The sequence below is a fragment of the Zalophus californianus genome, chromosome 14 (assembly GCF_009762305.2).
Source record: "Zalophus californianus isolate mZalCal1 chromosome 14, mZalCal1.pri.v2, whole genome shotgun sequence".
NCBI lineage: Eukaryota > Metazoa > Chordata > Mammalia > Carnivora > Otariidae > Zalophus > Zalophus californianus.
This window is the reverse complement of record NC_045608.1, coordinates 27452497-27465066: the sequence shown is the minus strand read 5'-3', so window position 1 is coordinate 27465066 and position 12570 is coordinate 27452497. Positions and strand designations below refer to the sequence as shown.

At 52.8% G+C, this 12570-nt stretch overlaps 2 protein-coding genes across 3 annotated transcripts; both read left to right on the top strand.

Annotated features, from left to right (window-relative positions):
• The first annotated feature begins 34 nt into the window (after positions 1–34).
• LOC118356237 (tubulin alpha-3 chain) lies at positions 35–8454 on the top strand. Its single transcript, XM_035723850.1, has 5 exons — positions 35–178; positions 3870–4092; positions 4972–5120; positions 5440–6120; positions 8071–8454. The coding sequence occupies exons 1-5, from the start codon at positions 176–178 to the stop codon at positions 8365–8367; spliced, it is 1353 nt and encodes a 450-aa protein (XP_035579743.1). The 5' UTR covers positions 35–175; the 3' UTR covers positions 8368–8454.
• Positions 8455–9356: 902 nt separating this feature from the next.
• Positions 9357–12507, top strand: THAP7 (THAP domain containing 7). Of its 2 annotated transcripts, XM_027576169.1 has the most exons (5): positions 9363–10031; positions 10204–10283; positions 10740–10895; positions 11460–11600; positions 11799–12507. In XM_027576169.1, exons 2-5 carry the CDS (start codon positions 10204–10206, stop codon positions 12361–12363), a joined length of 942 nt encoding a protein of 313 aa, XP_027431970.1. In that variant the 5' UTR covers positions 9363–10031; the 3' UTR covers positions 12364–12507. The 2 variants fall into 2 exon arrangements, with proteins under 2 accessions (XP_027431971.1, XP_027431970.1); XM_027576170.1 differs by lacking the exon at positions 11460–11600 and having other exon boundaries at positions 9357–10283.
• The last annotated feature ends 63 nt before the right edge of the window (positions 12508–12570 follow it).

Sequence of the window (12570 nt, the reverse complement as noted above, 5' to 3'; positions counted from 1 at the left end):
GGAAGTGGGATTCCAGGCCTCGGTCCGCCCCGAGGCACTGAGGACCAATAGGCGCCTGGGCAGCAGCGGGCCAATTGCTGGCAGTGTGCGCAGTGCAGCGGCGGCAGCTGGGCGCGTGGTGTCTGCGGCGGCAGTTGAGGTCAAGTAGCGGCGTTGGGCAGCAGCTGAGCTCACCATGGTAAGGCCCCGGGGCCTGGCCCGCATTGGCAGGACCCGGCCACTCTTGCTCCGTGGACGCCCAGGCGGGAGGGTGGGCGAAGCCCGCCACGTGAGGCGACAGGATGGGGCAAGACTGTGACGGACGCCGGGACCAGGGTTCCGTGGGGGGCAGGCATCAGCTGGAAGAGGGGGCCGGGGTGGGCACGGGAGGCCCGGGGCTGCGGGGACGAGCAGATGGTCGTCCTCTCGCTTGTCCTCTGGGTGTGTGGCGACCTGCATCGTGGGAGTGGCTGAGGTGAAGGGGGTGGGGGGTTGGCAGGTGCAGGCGGCTTCTCAGAAATTGTGCCTTTAACGAGCCAGGCTGGCAACTGGGTTGTTGGGTGGCCTCGACTCAGTCTCTGAGAAGACCAGCCACAGTGTTGGGTTCCTGAAGACGAGGGTGGTTCTCAAACTTCCGGGTCCCAGGACATCCCTACAGTATTACAAATTATCCAGGACTCCAAGAAGCTTTTGTTTATGTGGGTTACATCTATAGGCATTTGTCATGTTAGAAATTTAAAACGAGAAACTTTAAAAAAATATTTGTTCACTTTAAGGCAACACGTGTTAATATAAATAACAAATATCCAAGTCAGAATAGCCATAGTTTGTCAACTCTTTGTAGGAAAATAACATGCCATGACAAAAGCAGCTAGTTCAGTTGGCAACTCAAAACACAAGTGCCGTTTCTCGAGACAGCTGTATTTTAGCAGGTACACAAGTACTTCATGAATATTTTCCATTTTGTCACAGTTCTTGAGGGTGGAGATTTTATTCTTTTTAAGATATATTTATTTATTTTTAGAGAGAGACGACATGTGAGCGAGTTGGGGGTGGGGGAGAGGGAGAGAGCAAATCCTCAAGCAGACTCCCCGATGAACGCAGGACTTGATCCCAGGACCCTGAGATCATGACCTGAGTTGGAATCAAAGAGTCAGATGCTTGGGGGGCACCTGGGTGGCTCAGTCGTTAAGCGTCTGCCTTCGGCTCAGCTCATGGTCCCAGGGTCCTGGGATCGAGCCCTGCATCAGGCTCCCTGCTCTTCGGGAAGCCTGCTTCTCCCTCTCCCACTCCCCCGCTTGTGTTCCCTCTCTCTCGCTGTGTCTCTGTCAAATAAATAAAATCTTTAAAGAAGAGAGAGAGAGACGCTTGGGACACCTGGGTGGCTCAGTCGGTTAAGCGGCTGCCTTTGGCTCAGGTCATGATCCCAGGGTTCAGGGGTGGAGTCCCACATTGGGCTCCTTGCTCAGTGGGGAGCCCGCTTCTCCCTCTGCCAGCTCTGCCTGCCACTCCCCCTGCTTGTATGCTTTTTCTCTCTCTGACAAATAAAATCTTTTAAAACAAATTTTAAAAAATTTAAAAATCTGCTTTAAAAAAAAAAAGTCAGTCGCTTAACTGACTCAGCCACCCAGGCGCCCCGAGGTTGGAGATTTTATAAAATCAGTAATCATTTTTGCTTCATTATGAACATTCTTAAATGAAATTGACCTTTTTTTTTCTTTTGTCTTTTTACTGTGAGTGCATAAATGTGGAGAATCTAATGAACACTGGTACAGTTTGGTGCCACTACCTTGATTTGTGCTCAAGCACCCCAGTTTTACCCATCTAATTATTCACCATCGATGCAATTGTGAACATGGTGAGAAGGACTGGTCACCTCAGCAGTCCTGACTGAAATTGCTTTAATTTCCGTGTATCCTGAACAGGTGTATGGATCTCTAGTGGCCTGGGAACTCCAGATAACTTTGAGAACTGTTGCTGGGTAGGGGATCAATAGAAACAATAGATCGTCGACAGGAAGCATAGCTTTATTGTAAAAGAATGAGGAGAGCAGAAAGTCTGCACATTTGCTGGCTGGAAGTTGAAGCTTCTGGGTAGTAGGGAACAAGGTTATCTGCCACAAATATGAAGAGAGCAGTTGGACTGGAGCTTGAAAAGAACAGAGGAAGTTTCAAATAATTTTTCAGAGAGGAGATAAAGCTGACTAAAGAAATGTAAGATTTTAATGACCCAGGTGAGGTTGGCAATGAATTTATAATGGCTTTCTGTTGAAAGCTAGGAATGATTTTCCTGACCGCTTTTGCTTTGTTTCATTGGTTACATAATCAGATGAAAGTGGCCTTGCAGATCACCTAGCATGTCAGTCCCCATTTTTTTTAAAGATTTTATTTATTTATTTGTCAGAGAGAGTGTGAGCAGCAGCAGAGGGAGAGGGAGAGAAGCGATGTGGGACTCCATCCCAGCACCCTGGGATCATGACCTGAGCCGAAGGCAGCCACTTAACTGACTGAGCCATGCAGGCATCCCACGTCAGTCCCCATTTTGTAAAAGAAGAAATTGAGGGATTTGCTCGGTACAGAGCTTGCAGTGATCAGAGTGGGACTGAGTGAGTAGAAAACCAAATCAGGCATTCTGTGAAGTACAGGCTGCTTGGATTTAAGTAAGCCAAACTGAACAATATGGATTTGCAAATGGTGTGATTGGGTGGATTCCAAGACTTCCCAGAGTGTTGACATCATTCTCTGAAGGAGTGAGTTCCTTGTCATCGGAGAAGTTCTTTCTGGAACTGAATGCGTCCTTCTGGGGTAGATTCTTGGGGGATTGCAGCATAGTGTGAATCTCTGTGCCCCTAATTTGAGACGATGCTTGTGTAATAGAAAACAGGACTTCAGGTTCTTGGTGTATTATATACATTAGGATTTAGGGTAGATGGGACATCTTGAATTTTCTTTGATTTCCTCTATGTATTTGTAAGGATAATGTGTCTAAAACAGAACAAATGATTAATGATTGCAGTTAGGTTCCTGGCAGGAAAGGTATGATGCAAAATATGTACTTTGAGGGAAATCTTTAAAAAGGTACTATCTATAAAGCTATGGGCAGGGTCTAAGGAAACCACCAAGGGACAGAGCAGTGTTGTAACATTTGTGATGTCTGGTAGCCTTTAACTCCTAGCTTTGAAGGTGAAGTGAGGGAGTAGTTACTAGAAGTTGAGAAGGTAGCTTTATGAAGAGCACTGACTGCTGAAAGTTTGTGGCCTTGTCTTTACACTCAAGGAACCCATGGCAGTATGGCAGGGGGTAGCAGGGAGTGAGCACGCTGACCACATTGTCCTCCAACCTCCCAGTCTCCTGCTGATGCCTGCCATTGGCTAAAGCAACCAGAAGCCAGGGGCAAGGAAGCCCTTTTAATGCAGTCCACATGGGTCAGCCTCCACGAACACAAACATAGACGGAGAAAAATAGAGGGTAGATGTAGATGGGTAGATAGAAGACACACATACAGTGACACCTGAGCTGTGGTGCACTGGGTCCTAGTACAGTTTTCCTTCCCTGAGTCTATATTACCTGTTACCCTGTTATTGGACAGGACACCATCAAAAACTAGTATTTAGAGAATAACTATGACTAGCCATAATGCGAAGTTTACTATTGACAGTACATGTATAGTAGCAAATACGTTTGTATAGGGGCTAAGTCTGGCACTTATAGCTAGGGTGGTTAGAGCACCTCAGTTTTCACAGTGACAAAAGAGTCACATGAGGCTTCTGGGAAAGACTTGTAAAAGCGTTAGACACTGAAATATACCTATATATGTTATGTTTTGCATGCTATATAGTGTCGATTGCCTTGAAAACAAGGAGGTCTCAATGTTTATGTTCTGGTTCCCAGCGCGAGTGCATCTCTATCCACGTGGGGCAGGCAGGTGTCCAGATCGGCAATGCCTGCTGGGAACTGTACTGCCTTGAACATGGAATTCAGCCTGATGGTCAGATGCCAAGTGACAAAACCATCGGCGGTGGGGATGACTCGTTCAACACGTTCTTCAGCGAGACTGGGGCTGGCAAGCATGTGCCCAGAGCGGTATTTGTGGACCTGGAACCCACCGTGGTCGGTAGGTACTGGGGCACTTGGGTGGCTTTCCTGGGACAGTGGGAGGGCCTCCCTGTGCTCCCTTGACTCCTTCCACAGAAAGGATGGGACGTGCAAGTATACGCCTGTGGCTGTGTTAGGTGAGAAACTACAGGGTTAGTGCTTCAAGTGTCCTTGGCACCGAGGCTCCTAATTTAGGAGAACCTAATGTACAGAAAAGAGGGACTGGTAACAGATTCACTCGTGGCCGCCTCAGACCCAGGCAGGTGGTTGCGTGGACCCCACCTTCAGGGTGCCGGGTCTCGGGTCCCTCCTTAACGCTGCACACATGGAGATGCTGGTGCACAAGAGTCATGACCTGCGTCTTAGACACGGAAGGTAAGTAGAGAACATTCCTTGGGATCCTCCAGCTGAGAAGCCTGAGGTGGTGGCCAGGGAGAGCTGCAAAGAGAGGGCACCGTTCAGGGCCCACCCAGGAGAAGACAGAACGTCAGCCTGAAGCGTGTGAACCGCAGGCCACCTGGGATGCCCTGACGGGACTGCCTGGCAGAGGTCATGCTGACCTGGTGACTGTCTAGTATGTCAGGGCTTTTTAGTCACACTCCTTGTGTGTAGCTACAGATGGGAAGAAATAATCGTGTGTGTGCAGGTGTGAGCTCTTTCCCTTCTTTGGGGACCAGTCAGATTGGACTTTGTACCTCCAGTGGACTTCCCCTGCTAGATCCACAGACCGCAGTTGTGGTCTGCACGTCACACAGGGACGTTTCCCGTGAGACACCGATGCTGCCGACCCCCAAGGCACGGCCTGTGCGTGGTAGATGCAGAGGGTCCCCGAATCCCTCCCCCTCGGTGAGTTAACAACAGGCCTTAAAGACCCGCGGCCCACGCGTCCTCTTTGTAGATGAAGTGCGCACGGGGACCTACAGGCAGCTCTTCCACCCAGAGCAGCTGATCACCGGGAAGGAGGACGCAGCCAATAATTACGCCAGAGGCCATTATACCATCGGCAAGGAGATCGTCGACCTGGTCCTGGACCGGATCCGGAAACTGGTAAGGGGGCGCCGAGAGGGCTTCCTGTGGACGCTGCCCTGGACGGGAAGGTGGCGGGGATGGGGACCGGGAGGTCACTTTGGCCAAACCCCAGGCCGGAATCTTGAGTCCACGTCTTCCTTCACGGGTGGCTTCAGTGCATCCATCGTCCACCCATCTTCACGTCTGCCTTGCTTTGCTTCTGAGTGTCACGCGTGTGCGCTGCGGCCGATTCGAACGCGTAGCGTCCTGCAGAGGAAAAGAGGAGTGACCGTGGCTCGTTGGAGGTCGGCGGTGTGGCTTCTGCAGGCACTGACCCACGGTGTGTGCTTGCTTTCAGGCGGATCTGTGCACGGGGCTGCAGGGCTTCCTCATCTTCCACAGTTTTGGGGGCGGCACCGGCTCTGGCTTCGCGTCTCTGCTCATGGAGCGGCTGTCGGTGGACTACGGCAAGAAGTCCAAGCTGGAATTTGCCATTTACCCAGCCCCCCAGGTGTCCACGGCCGTGGTGGAGCCCTACAACTCCATCCTGACCACCCACACGACCCTGGAGCATTCCGACTGTGCCTTCATGGTGGACAACGAAGCCATCTACGACATATGTCGGCGCAACCTGGATATCGAGCGGCCCACGTACACCAACCTCAATCGTCTGATCGGGCAGATCGTATCCTCCATCACGGCCTCCCTGCGATTCGATGGGGCCCTGAACGTGGACTTGACGGAATTCCAGACCAACCTGGTCCCGTACCCCCGCATCCACTTTCCCCTGGCCACATACGCCCCGGTCATCTCTGCCGAGAAGGCCTACCACGAGCAGCTGTCCGTGGCCGAGATCACCAATGCCTGCTTCGAGCCGGCCAACCAGATGGTCAAGTGTGACCCTCGGCACGGCAAGTACATGGCCTGCTGCATGTTGTACAGGGGGGACGTGGTCCCGAAAGATGTCAACGCGGCCATCGCCACCATCAAGACCAAGCGCACCATCCAGTTTGTGGATTGGTGCCCGACTGGATTTAAGGTAGGACTGGGTAATGTGGTGTGGTTTTACCTGTCAGCAGCAGCAGCCCAACACAGAATGCCCTTTGTGGAGAATACCCCCGTTCCTTGGCAGCCAGCCCCTTGGTTATAAATTAGGGAGCCAGAGTGATAATTTATTCATTGGTGCCTTTTGAACTTCCTTCCTGAGGAATCACACTATATATCTGTGGTGAGAATTTTTTTTTAACAGAACAGGAAATTTTTGGAACGATTTTTGTTCCTTCTTTTAGGTGGTGAATGAGTGTGGGGAAATGTAGTTTGGATTTAGAAATGTAGAAATTTTCAAAGCATTTTAACAGTTTATGTGGATATTTGAAATTGGGACATTATTATAAACATTGTTGTCACGAAAACCCACTTTATTCCACAGACATTTAGAAATTAAACCCAATTTACGGGCGCCTGGGTGGCTCAGATGGTTAAGCGTCTGCCTTCGGCTCAGGTCATGATCCCAGGGTCCTGGGATCGAGTCCCGCATCGGGCTCCCTGCTCCTTGGGAGCCTGCTTCTCCCTCTGCCATTCTCTCTCTCTCTCTCTCTCTCTCTCTCTCTCTGTCTCTCATGAATAAATAAATAAAATCTTTAAAAAAAAAAAGAATTAAAAAAAAAAAGAAATTAAACCTAATTTAAATGTCCCATGCAGTGTTTGATTTAAAGAAAAACTTTCATGAATATTTTTGGGAAAAAATGGCAACATATTTATTTCTCATTTGGTAAGCTCAACAATTTTGGCCTGAGTTTGCCTCCAACGTAGTTCATACCAACCTTCCATTCGATACAGTATAGGAAACTTGCTGTCGCTTTGCAGCTTTGTCCAATACTTGAATACTAAACTCTATCAGTGCTTTCCATCTGGGAAAATGGGCTTCTCTCTGCCTTGCTTTTCATGCCATCTCTGTGGGCTCAGAACTCACCGCTTCTGGTGGGCTCGCTGCACTGGGTCCTTAACTAGCACTTTCTACTCTGGGTTCAGGGGTCAGCACGGTTGGCAGACCAGCCACCTACCTAGTTTTGTAAATAAAATGTTATGTGAACACAGCCACACCTGTTAATTGGCGTGTCATTGTGGCTGCTTTTGTGCTACAAAGAGAGAATTAGTAATTGTGACCGAGACCGTGTGGCCTGCCCAGCCTCGGATATGTGCTGTCTTGCCCTTTTATAGACAATGTTTGCTGAGCCCGGTTCTAATTGACCCTATGTACTGCTGCCCAAATCTCTGGTCACATTGTCCCCTGATTTGGAAACTACCCTGGAATGCCTCCCCTTTGGTCCCAGCCCTTGAACATCACCCCCTTTCTTCTACTTAGCACACACATAGGCCATCTCCTGTTGCAGCAGTAGCAACAGTCTTCGGACCTCTGACAGCATTCCTGTCATCCGGTGACGCACACGCTGGCTCACTTGATGGGAGACGGGGGTATGATCTCCCCTCGTGATAAAACCATAGTGCTCTGACTCGAGTGCAAGAGGTTTCAGCTACAGAAATGAATCCCCATCTGTGGAAGCCTATGGGGAAAATAATATCTGAAGAATAGAAAGTAGTATCCCTTTCTTCCTTCCTTCCTTCCCTTTTTTTCTTTCTTTCTTTTTTTTTCTCTTTCTTCTTCTTTTTCTATTTTTAGGATTACCTTTAAGTGCCATTTATTCCGGTAATATCCCTTTTTAGAAGAAACAGTCCTGTTACCTGAGCACCTCACATGGCTCAGGTGCTGGGACACAGCCCTTCCGGCAGCTTGGGCCCGAGCCAGGCTGGCCGGCTCCAGGGCTTCTTTTTCCCCATTGTCCTTGTCTAGAAACCAGCAGCCTGCTCACCTGACACCTCGCCTGGCATGAAGAAGGCGCCTGCATGTCTTCCGTTTCCATGAAAGCATCCTCCATTTCTGGGTTTGACTGAAGCTTCACAGACTTTTTTTCTTCCCGTTCTCTGGCAGGTGGGCATCAACTACCAGCCCCCCACCGTCGTCCCCGGGGGTGACCTGGCCAAGGTGCAGCGGGCTGTGTGCATGCTGAGCAACACTACCGCCATTGCCGAGGCCTGGGCCCGCCTGGACCATAAGTTTGACCTCATGTACGCAAAGAGGGCCTTTGTGCACTGGTACGTGGGGGAAGGCATGGAGGAAGGGGAGTTCTCTGAGGCCCGGGAGGACCTGGCAGCTCTGGAGAAAGATTATGAAGAGGTGGGTGTGGATTCCGTGGAAGCAGAGGCCGAAGAAGGGGAAGAATACTGAATGGGAGTCATCTGGCAACCATCCCTTTGTATCGCCCCCACTATAACATTAGAAGATATGTTTACCTATTAAAGTTTCTGTATTGAACCATCGTGTCCCTTGTGCTGCACCTTGACAGAATTCCCGATCCAGACACCTGCCTTTTCCAAGTGCATTTCCAGGGGGAAAAAACATGTTTCTTCTCGGAAAAAGCCAAGCATGTTTGTCTATGTTTAGTTACCACTTTACCCCTAGAAAGAAGGCTTCAAAAGGCATGGCTGAGGGAATTAGGAAAAATGCTTTGGCTATTCTTAAATTTTTTTATTCTTGATGTTCCTTTGGAAAATATAATAGTAATCTGGTTTATTTTTCTAAATGTGGAATGGCAACTTTCACCCAGTCATGTGAGAGGGCCCAGGGAGGCAGCCCCGCCCTAGCGCAAACTCCTTTACTGAGGCTGTTTCTAGGAAGGCCTTTGTTTTTGGGTTTTTTTGGTTAAAATTTTTTAACAAATTTTTGTTGCTTTTTTTTAAGATTTTTATTTATTTATTTGAGAGAGAATATGAGAGACAGTACATAAGGGGAGAGTGGGAAAGGGAGAAGCGGACTCCCGGTGAGCAGGGAGCCGGATACAGGACTCGATCCTGGGACTCCAGGATCATGACCTGAGCTGAAGGCAGTTGCCTAACCAACTGAGCCACTCAGGCGCCCCGGTTTAATTTTTTTTTATTATTTATCTATTTGAGAGAGAGCGAGGGAGTGAGCACGAGTGGGAGGGAGAGGGAGAAGCAGGCTCCCTACTGAGCAGGGAGCCCAAACTGGGGCAACCCAGGACCCTGAGATCATGACCTGAGGCGAAGGCAAACGCTTAACTGAGCCACCCAGGCGCCCCTCTTGGTTTTTTAAAAAGATTTATTCATCTTCATTTTAGAGAAAAATTTATCACAAGCAGGAGGGGCAGAGGAAGGGGGAGGGAGAATCCCAAGCCAGCTGCGCTGAGCGCAGAGCCCGCAGAGCCCGAGGTGGAGCTCCATCTCAGGACCCTGACAGAGGTCATGACCTAAGCCAAAACCAAGAGCCGAATGCTCAACCGACTGAGCCACCCAGGCACCCCTAGGCCTGTTTTTATCCCTAACTCGGCCGCCTCCCTGCCAGAAGGAACTCCAACAGAGCCTTCTGCCCATTACATTTTTCCCAAAATGTGATCTGTGCCCACCGCCCACCCATCCAATTTATAGGCACCTCTCCCAGAGTAAGCTGTGACCACTGCACTTTGTCAGGTTCTTTTGATCACGCATCCTGGTCCCTTTTTGTTCTCGCTGGAGTTTCCTTTCTTGCAGTCTAGTCTTTCCCGGGAGCCAGCATGGGTCCCAGAACCCTGCCGGTTTCCCGCTGCCGCGCCGCCAGACCCGTAGGCTGGGACACTGCGCCGCCAAGGGAGGCCGCTCCTCGGGTGCCAGGAGTTACCCCGAAAGACAAAGAGGGACCCCCGTGTGCGACGGCGCTGGCGTTCAGGGAGGCTGGGACCGCGCAGCGCGGACCCGTCGGCGACCTTACGCTCCCACCGCTTCCGGGGCCCGCCCCGCCCCTCCGACCAGCGCCTCGCTCTTCCGAGTCTCTATGGTACCAACTTCCACCGCGCGCCACTCCTCGCGAGACTTCGGCGGCGCAGCAATGGCGAGATCGTGAGTGCCGCTGACGGGAGTCAGGAGAACGGGCTGGGACTGGGCTCGGGCGAGATCGGGCCGGGGGAGACCCGGCAGGCCAGGGCCGCCTGGAGCGGAGCGGCGGCTGGGGGCGCAAGGCCCCTGCGGGCCTGGACAGCCGCCCACGAACAAGCTCCCGCCTCTTCCCCAGATGCCGCGTCACTGCTCCGCCGCCGGCTGCTGCACACGCGACACGCGCGAGACGCGCAACCGCGGCATCTCTTTCCACAGGTCAGCGCGCGTGCGTGCTTGCGCGCGAAGGTTCACGGGCGCATGCGCCCGTTCCTCACCTTTCCCTCCCCCCCCCCCCCCCCCCCCCCCCCGTGGAGCCACGATTGCGCTTGCGCCTTCCTCTGTTTGGCGCGAGGCTTGTACTTGTAGGTGGGAAAGGGTGAAGGGGGCGGTGCCGGTGCGACTGAGTTTAGTTGGGAGAGGAAGCACGGGAGATCCACGAGCCTGGGGCCTTCTTTTCTGTGACTCTTAACCTACTAGGTGATACTAAGGAAGTTGCTCTCCCTGAGGCCTCAGTTTCATCATCTGGGCTTGGGAGGACGGTGTTTACCCGGAGAACTGAAGGGCGGTCTGGTGGCGGCATGTGCAGGACCAGCCCTTGCCTCCTGGAGAGCTTGGGCAGCTGGAGCCCAGGGCTCCAGACACCCTGGTGCTCACTGGTTTGTGGCTCCGCAGACTTCCCAAGAAGGACAACCCGAGGCGAGGCTTGTGGCTGGCCAACTGCCAGCGGCTGGACCCCAGCGGCCAGGGCCTGTGGGACCCGGCTTCCGAGTACATCTACTTCTGCTCCAAACACTTCGAGGAAAACTGCTTTGAGCTGGTGGGAATCAGGTGAGCTCCCTTGGCGACCATCGCTGGGGCAGGGTTTAAAGCATCAGAGTAGCTGGCGATTGGGGCAGCTGTAGGGACAGAGGAGGAGGGTCCTGCAGTCACTGGCTGGGGGACAAGACGGACCTGGTTCCCAGCGCAGCTGCCTCTTCCCAGCTTTGTACCTCAGTGACAGGAAGACCCATCCCCTCAGGATAACTGGGCCAGTGACAAGGGAGAAAAACATTAGCTTTTTCAGAGGCTGTTGCTTAGAACCCAAGTCCTCCCAGCAAGTCCACAATGAAATTTTTCTTTTCATTGTGACCAACTAGGCTGGTCAGCCTAGTTCCTGTGTAGCCTTTCTACACCTTCACTTTGAGGAGTCCTGCAGGGAAGAGAATGGGTGTAACTCTACCTAACTTGGTATTCCTTAAATTAAGTGATTGCAACATGTCTACCCACCTCCCGCACTGCTAGCATGGGAGAACCTGATCCAGGGTGCTGGGGGCATGCTAGCTCTGTGCGCTGCAGGTTGCCCTGGATGGCAGTATGTGTTCTCCATCTCATCCAGGCTGCTTTCCCCCACAGTGGGTATCACAGGCTGAAGGAGGGGGCAGTTCCCACGATATTTGAGTCTTTCTCCAAGTTACGCCGGACAACCAAGACCAAGGGGCACAGTTACCCACCTGGCCCCCCTGACGTCAGCCGGCTCCGGCGATGCAGGAAGCGGTATGTGTGCTGTGGGTGGAGGGTGCCTTGCTCCCACCCCAAGTCTGAGAGACTGGGGTTTATTTAGGGTGTCTGCCAGCAGTCATGCTGGACAGGGTTCTGAACCAGTAGAGTGGGCTCGGTGGGCTGCTGAAGTGGGGTCTGGGAAGGCCTTGGCCTGGCCTATTAGTCTCTTTCTCTCTCTCTCTCTTCTCTCAGCTGCTCTGAGAGCCGAGGGCCCACGACTCCATTTTCTCCACCTCCACCTGCTGATGTCACCTGCTTTCCTGTGGAAGAGGCCTCAGCCCCTGCTGCTTTGCCTGCCTCCCCCACTGGGAGGCTGGAGGCTGGCCTCAGCAGCCCCTTCGCAGACCTCCTGGGGCCCCTGGGTGCCCAGGCAGATGAAGCAGGCTGCAGTGCCCAGCCCTCGCCGGAGCGGGAGCCCGACAGACAGCCGTCCCCCCTTGAGCCACGGCCCGTCTCACCCTCAGCCTACATGCTGCGCCTGCCCCCCCCGGCCGGTGCCTACATCCAGAATGAGCACAGCTACCAAGTGGGCAGTGCCCTGCTCTGGAAGCGGCGGGCTGAGGCCGCACTCGATGCCCTGGACAAGGCCCAGCGCCAGCTGCAGGCCTGCAAGCGGCGAGAGCAGCGCCTGCGGCTACGGCTGAGCAAGCTGCAGCAGGAGCGTGCCCGGGAGAAGCGGGCACAGGCGGATGCCCGCCAGACTCTGAAGGAGCACGTGCAGGACTTTGCCATGCAGCTGAGCAGCAGCATGGTGTGAGGGAGGGGCTGCCGGCCCCAGGGCTGCCTGTTGGGGCGTCGGCCTCTTCCTCCCTTGGAATCCGCCTGGAAAGGGACCCAAATCTGAGCTGTGTCCACCAGACCTGCCAGATGCCATAATAAAGTGGATTCTAGGAGGCCCTGCTATCTGGCTCAGCTGCAGCTGGGGCCCCTCCCCTGGAGTCTGAGCCCTCAGCTGTGGAGAGCA

Bases quoted from the DNA above. Each gene is read 5' to 3' on its own strand.
- LOC118356237 (XM_035723850.1), top strand. The intron at 4,093-4,971 runs GTAGGTACTGGG...TCCTCTTTGTAG, and splicing joins CCTGGAACCCACCGTGGTCG to ATGAAGTGCGCACGGGGACC. The intron at 6,121-8,070 runs GTAGGACTGGGT...GTTCTCTGGCAG, and splicing joins GGTGCCCGACTGGATTTAAG to GTGGGCATCAACTACCAGCC.
- THAP7 (XM_027576169.1), top strand. From the start codon at position 10,204: ATGCCGCGTCACTGCTCCGCCGCCGGCTGCTGCACACGCGACACGCGC. The intron at 10,284-10,739 runs GTCAGCGCGCGT...GTGGCTCCGCAG, and splicing joins CGCGGCATCTCTTTCCACAG to ACTTCCCAAGAAGGACAACC. The intron at 10,896-11,459 runs GTGAGCTCCCTT...TTTCCCCCACAG, and splicing joins TTTGAGCTGGTGGGAATCAG to TGGGTATCACAGGCTGAAGG.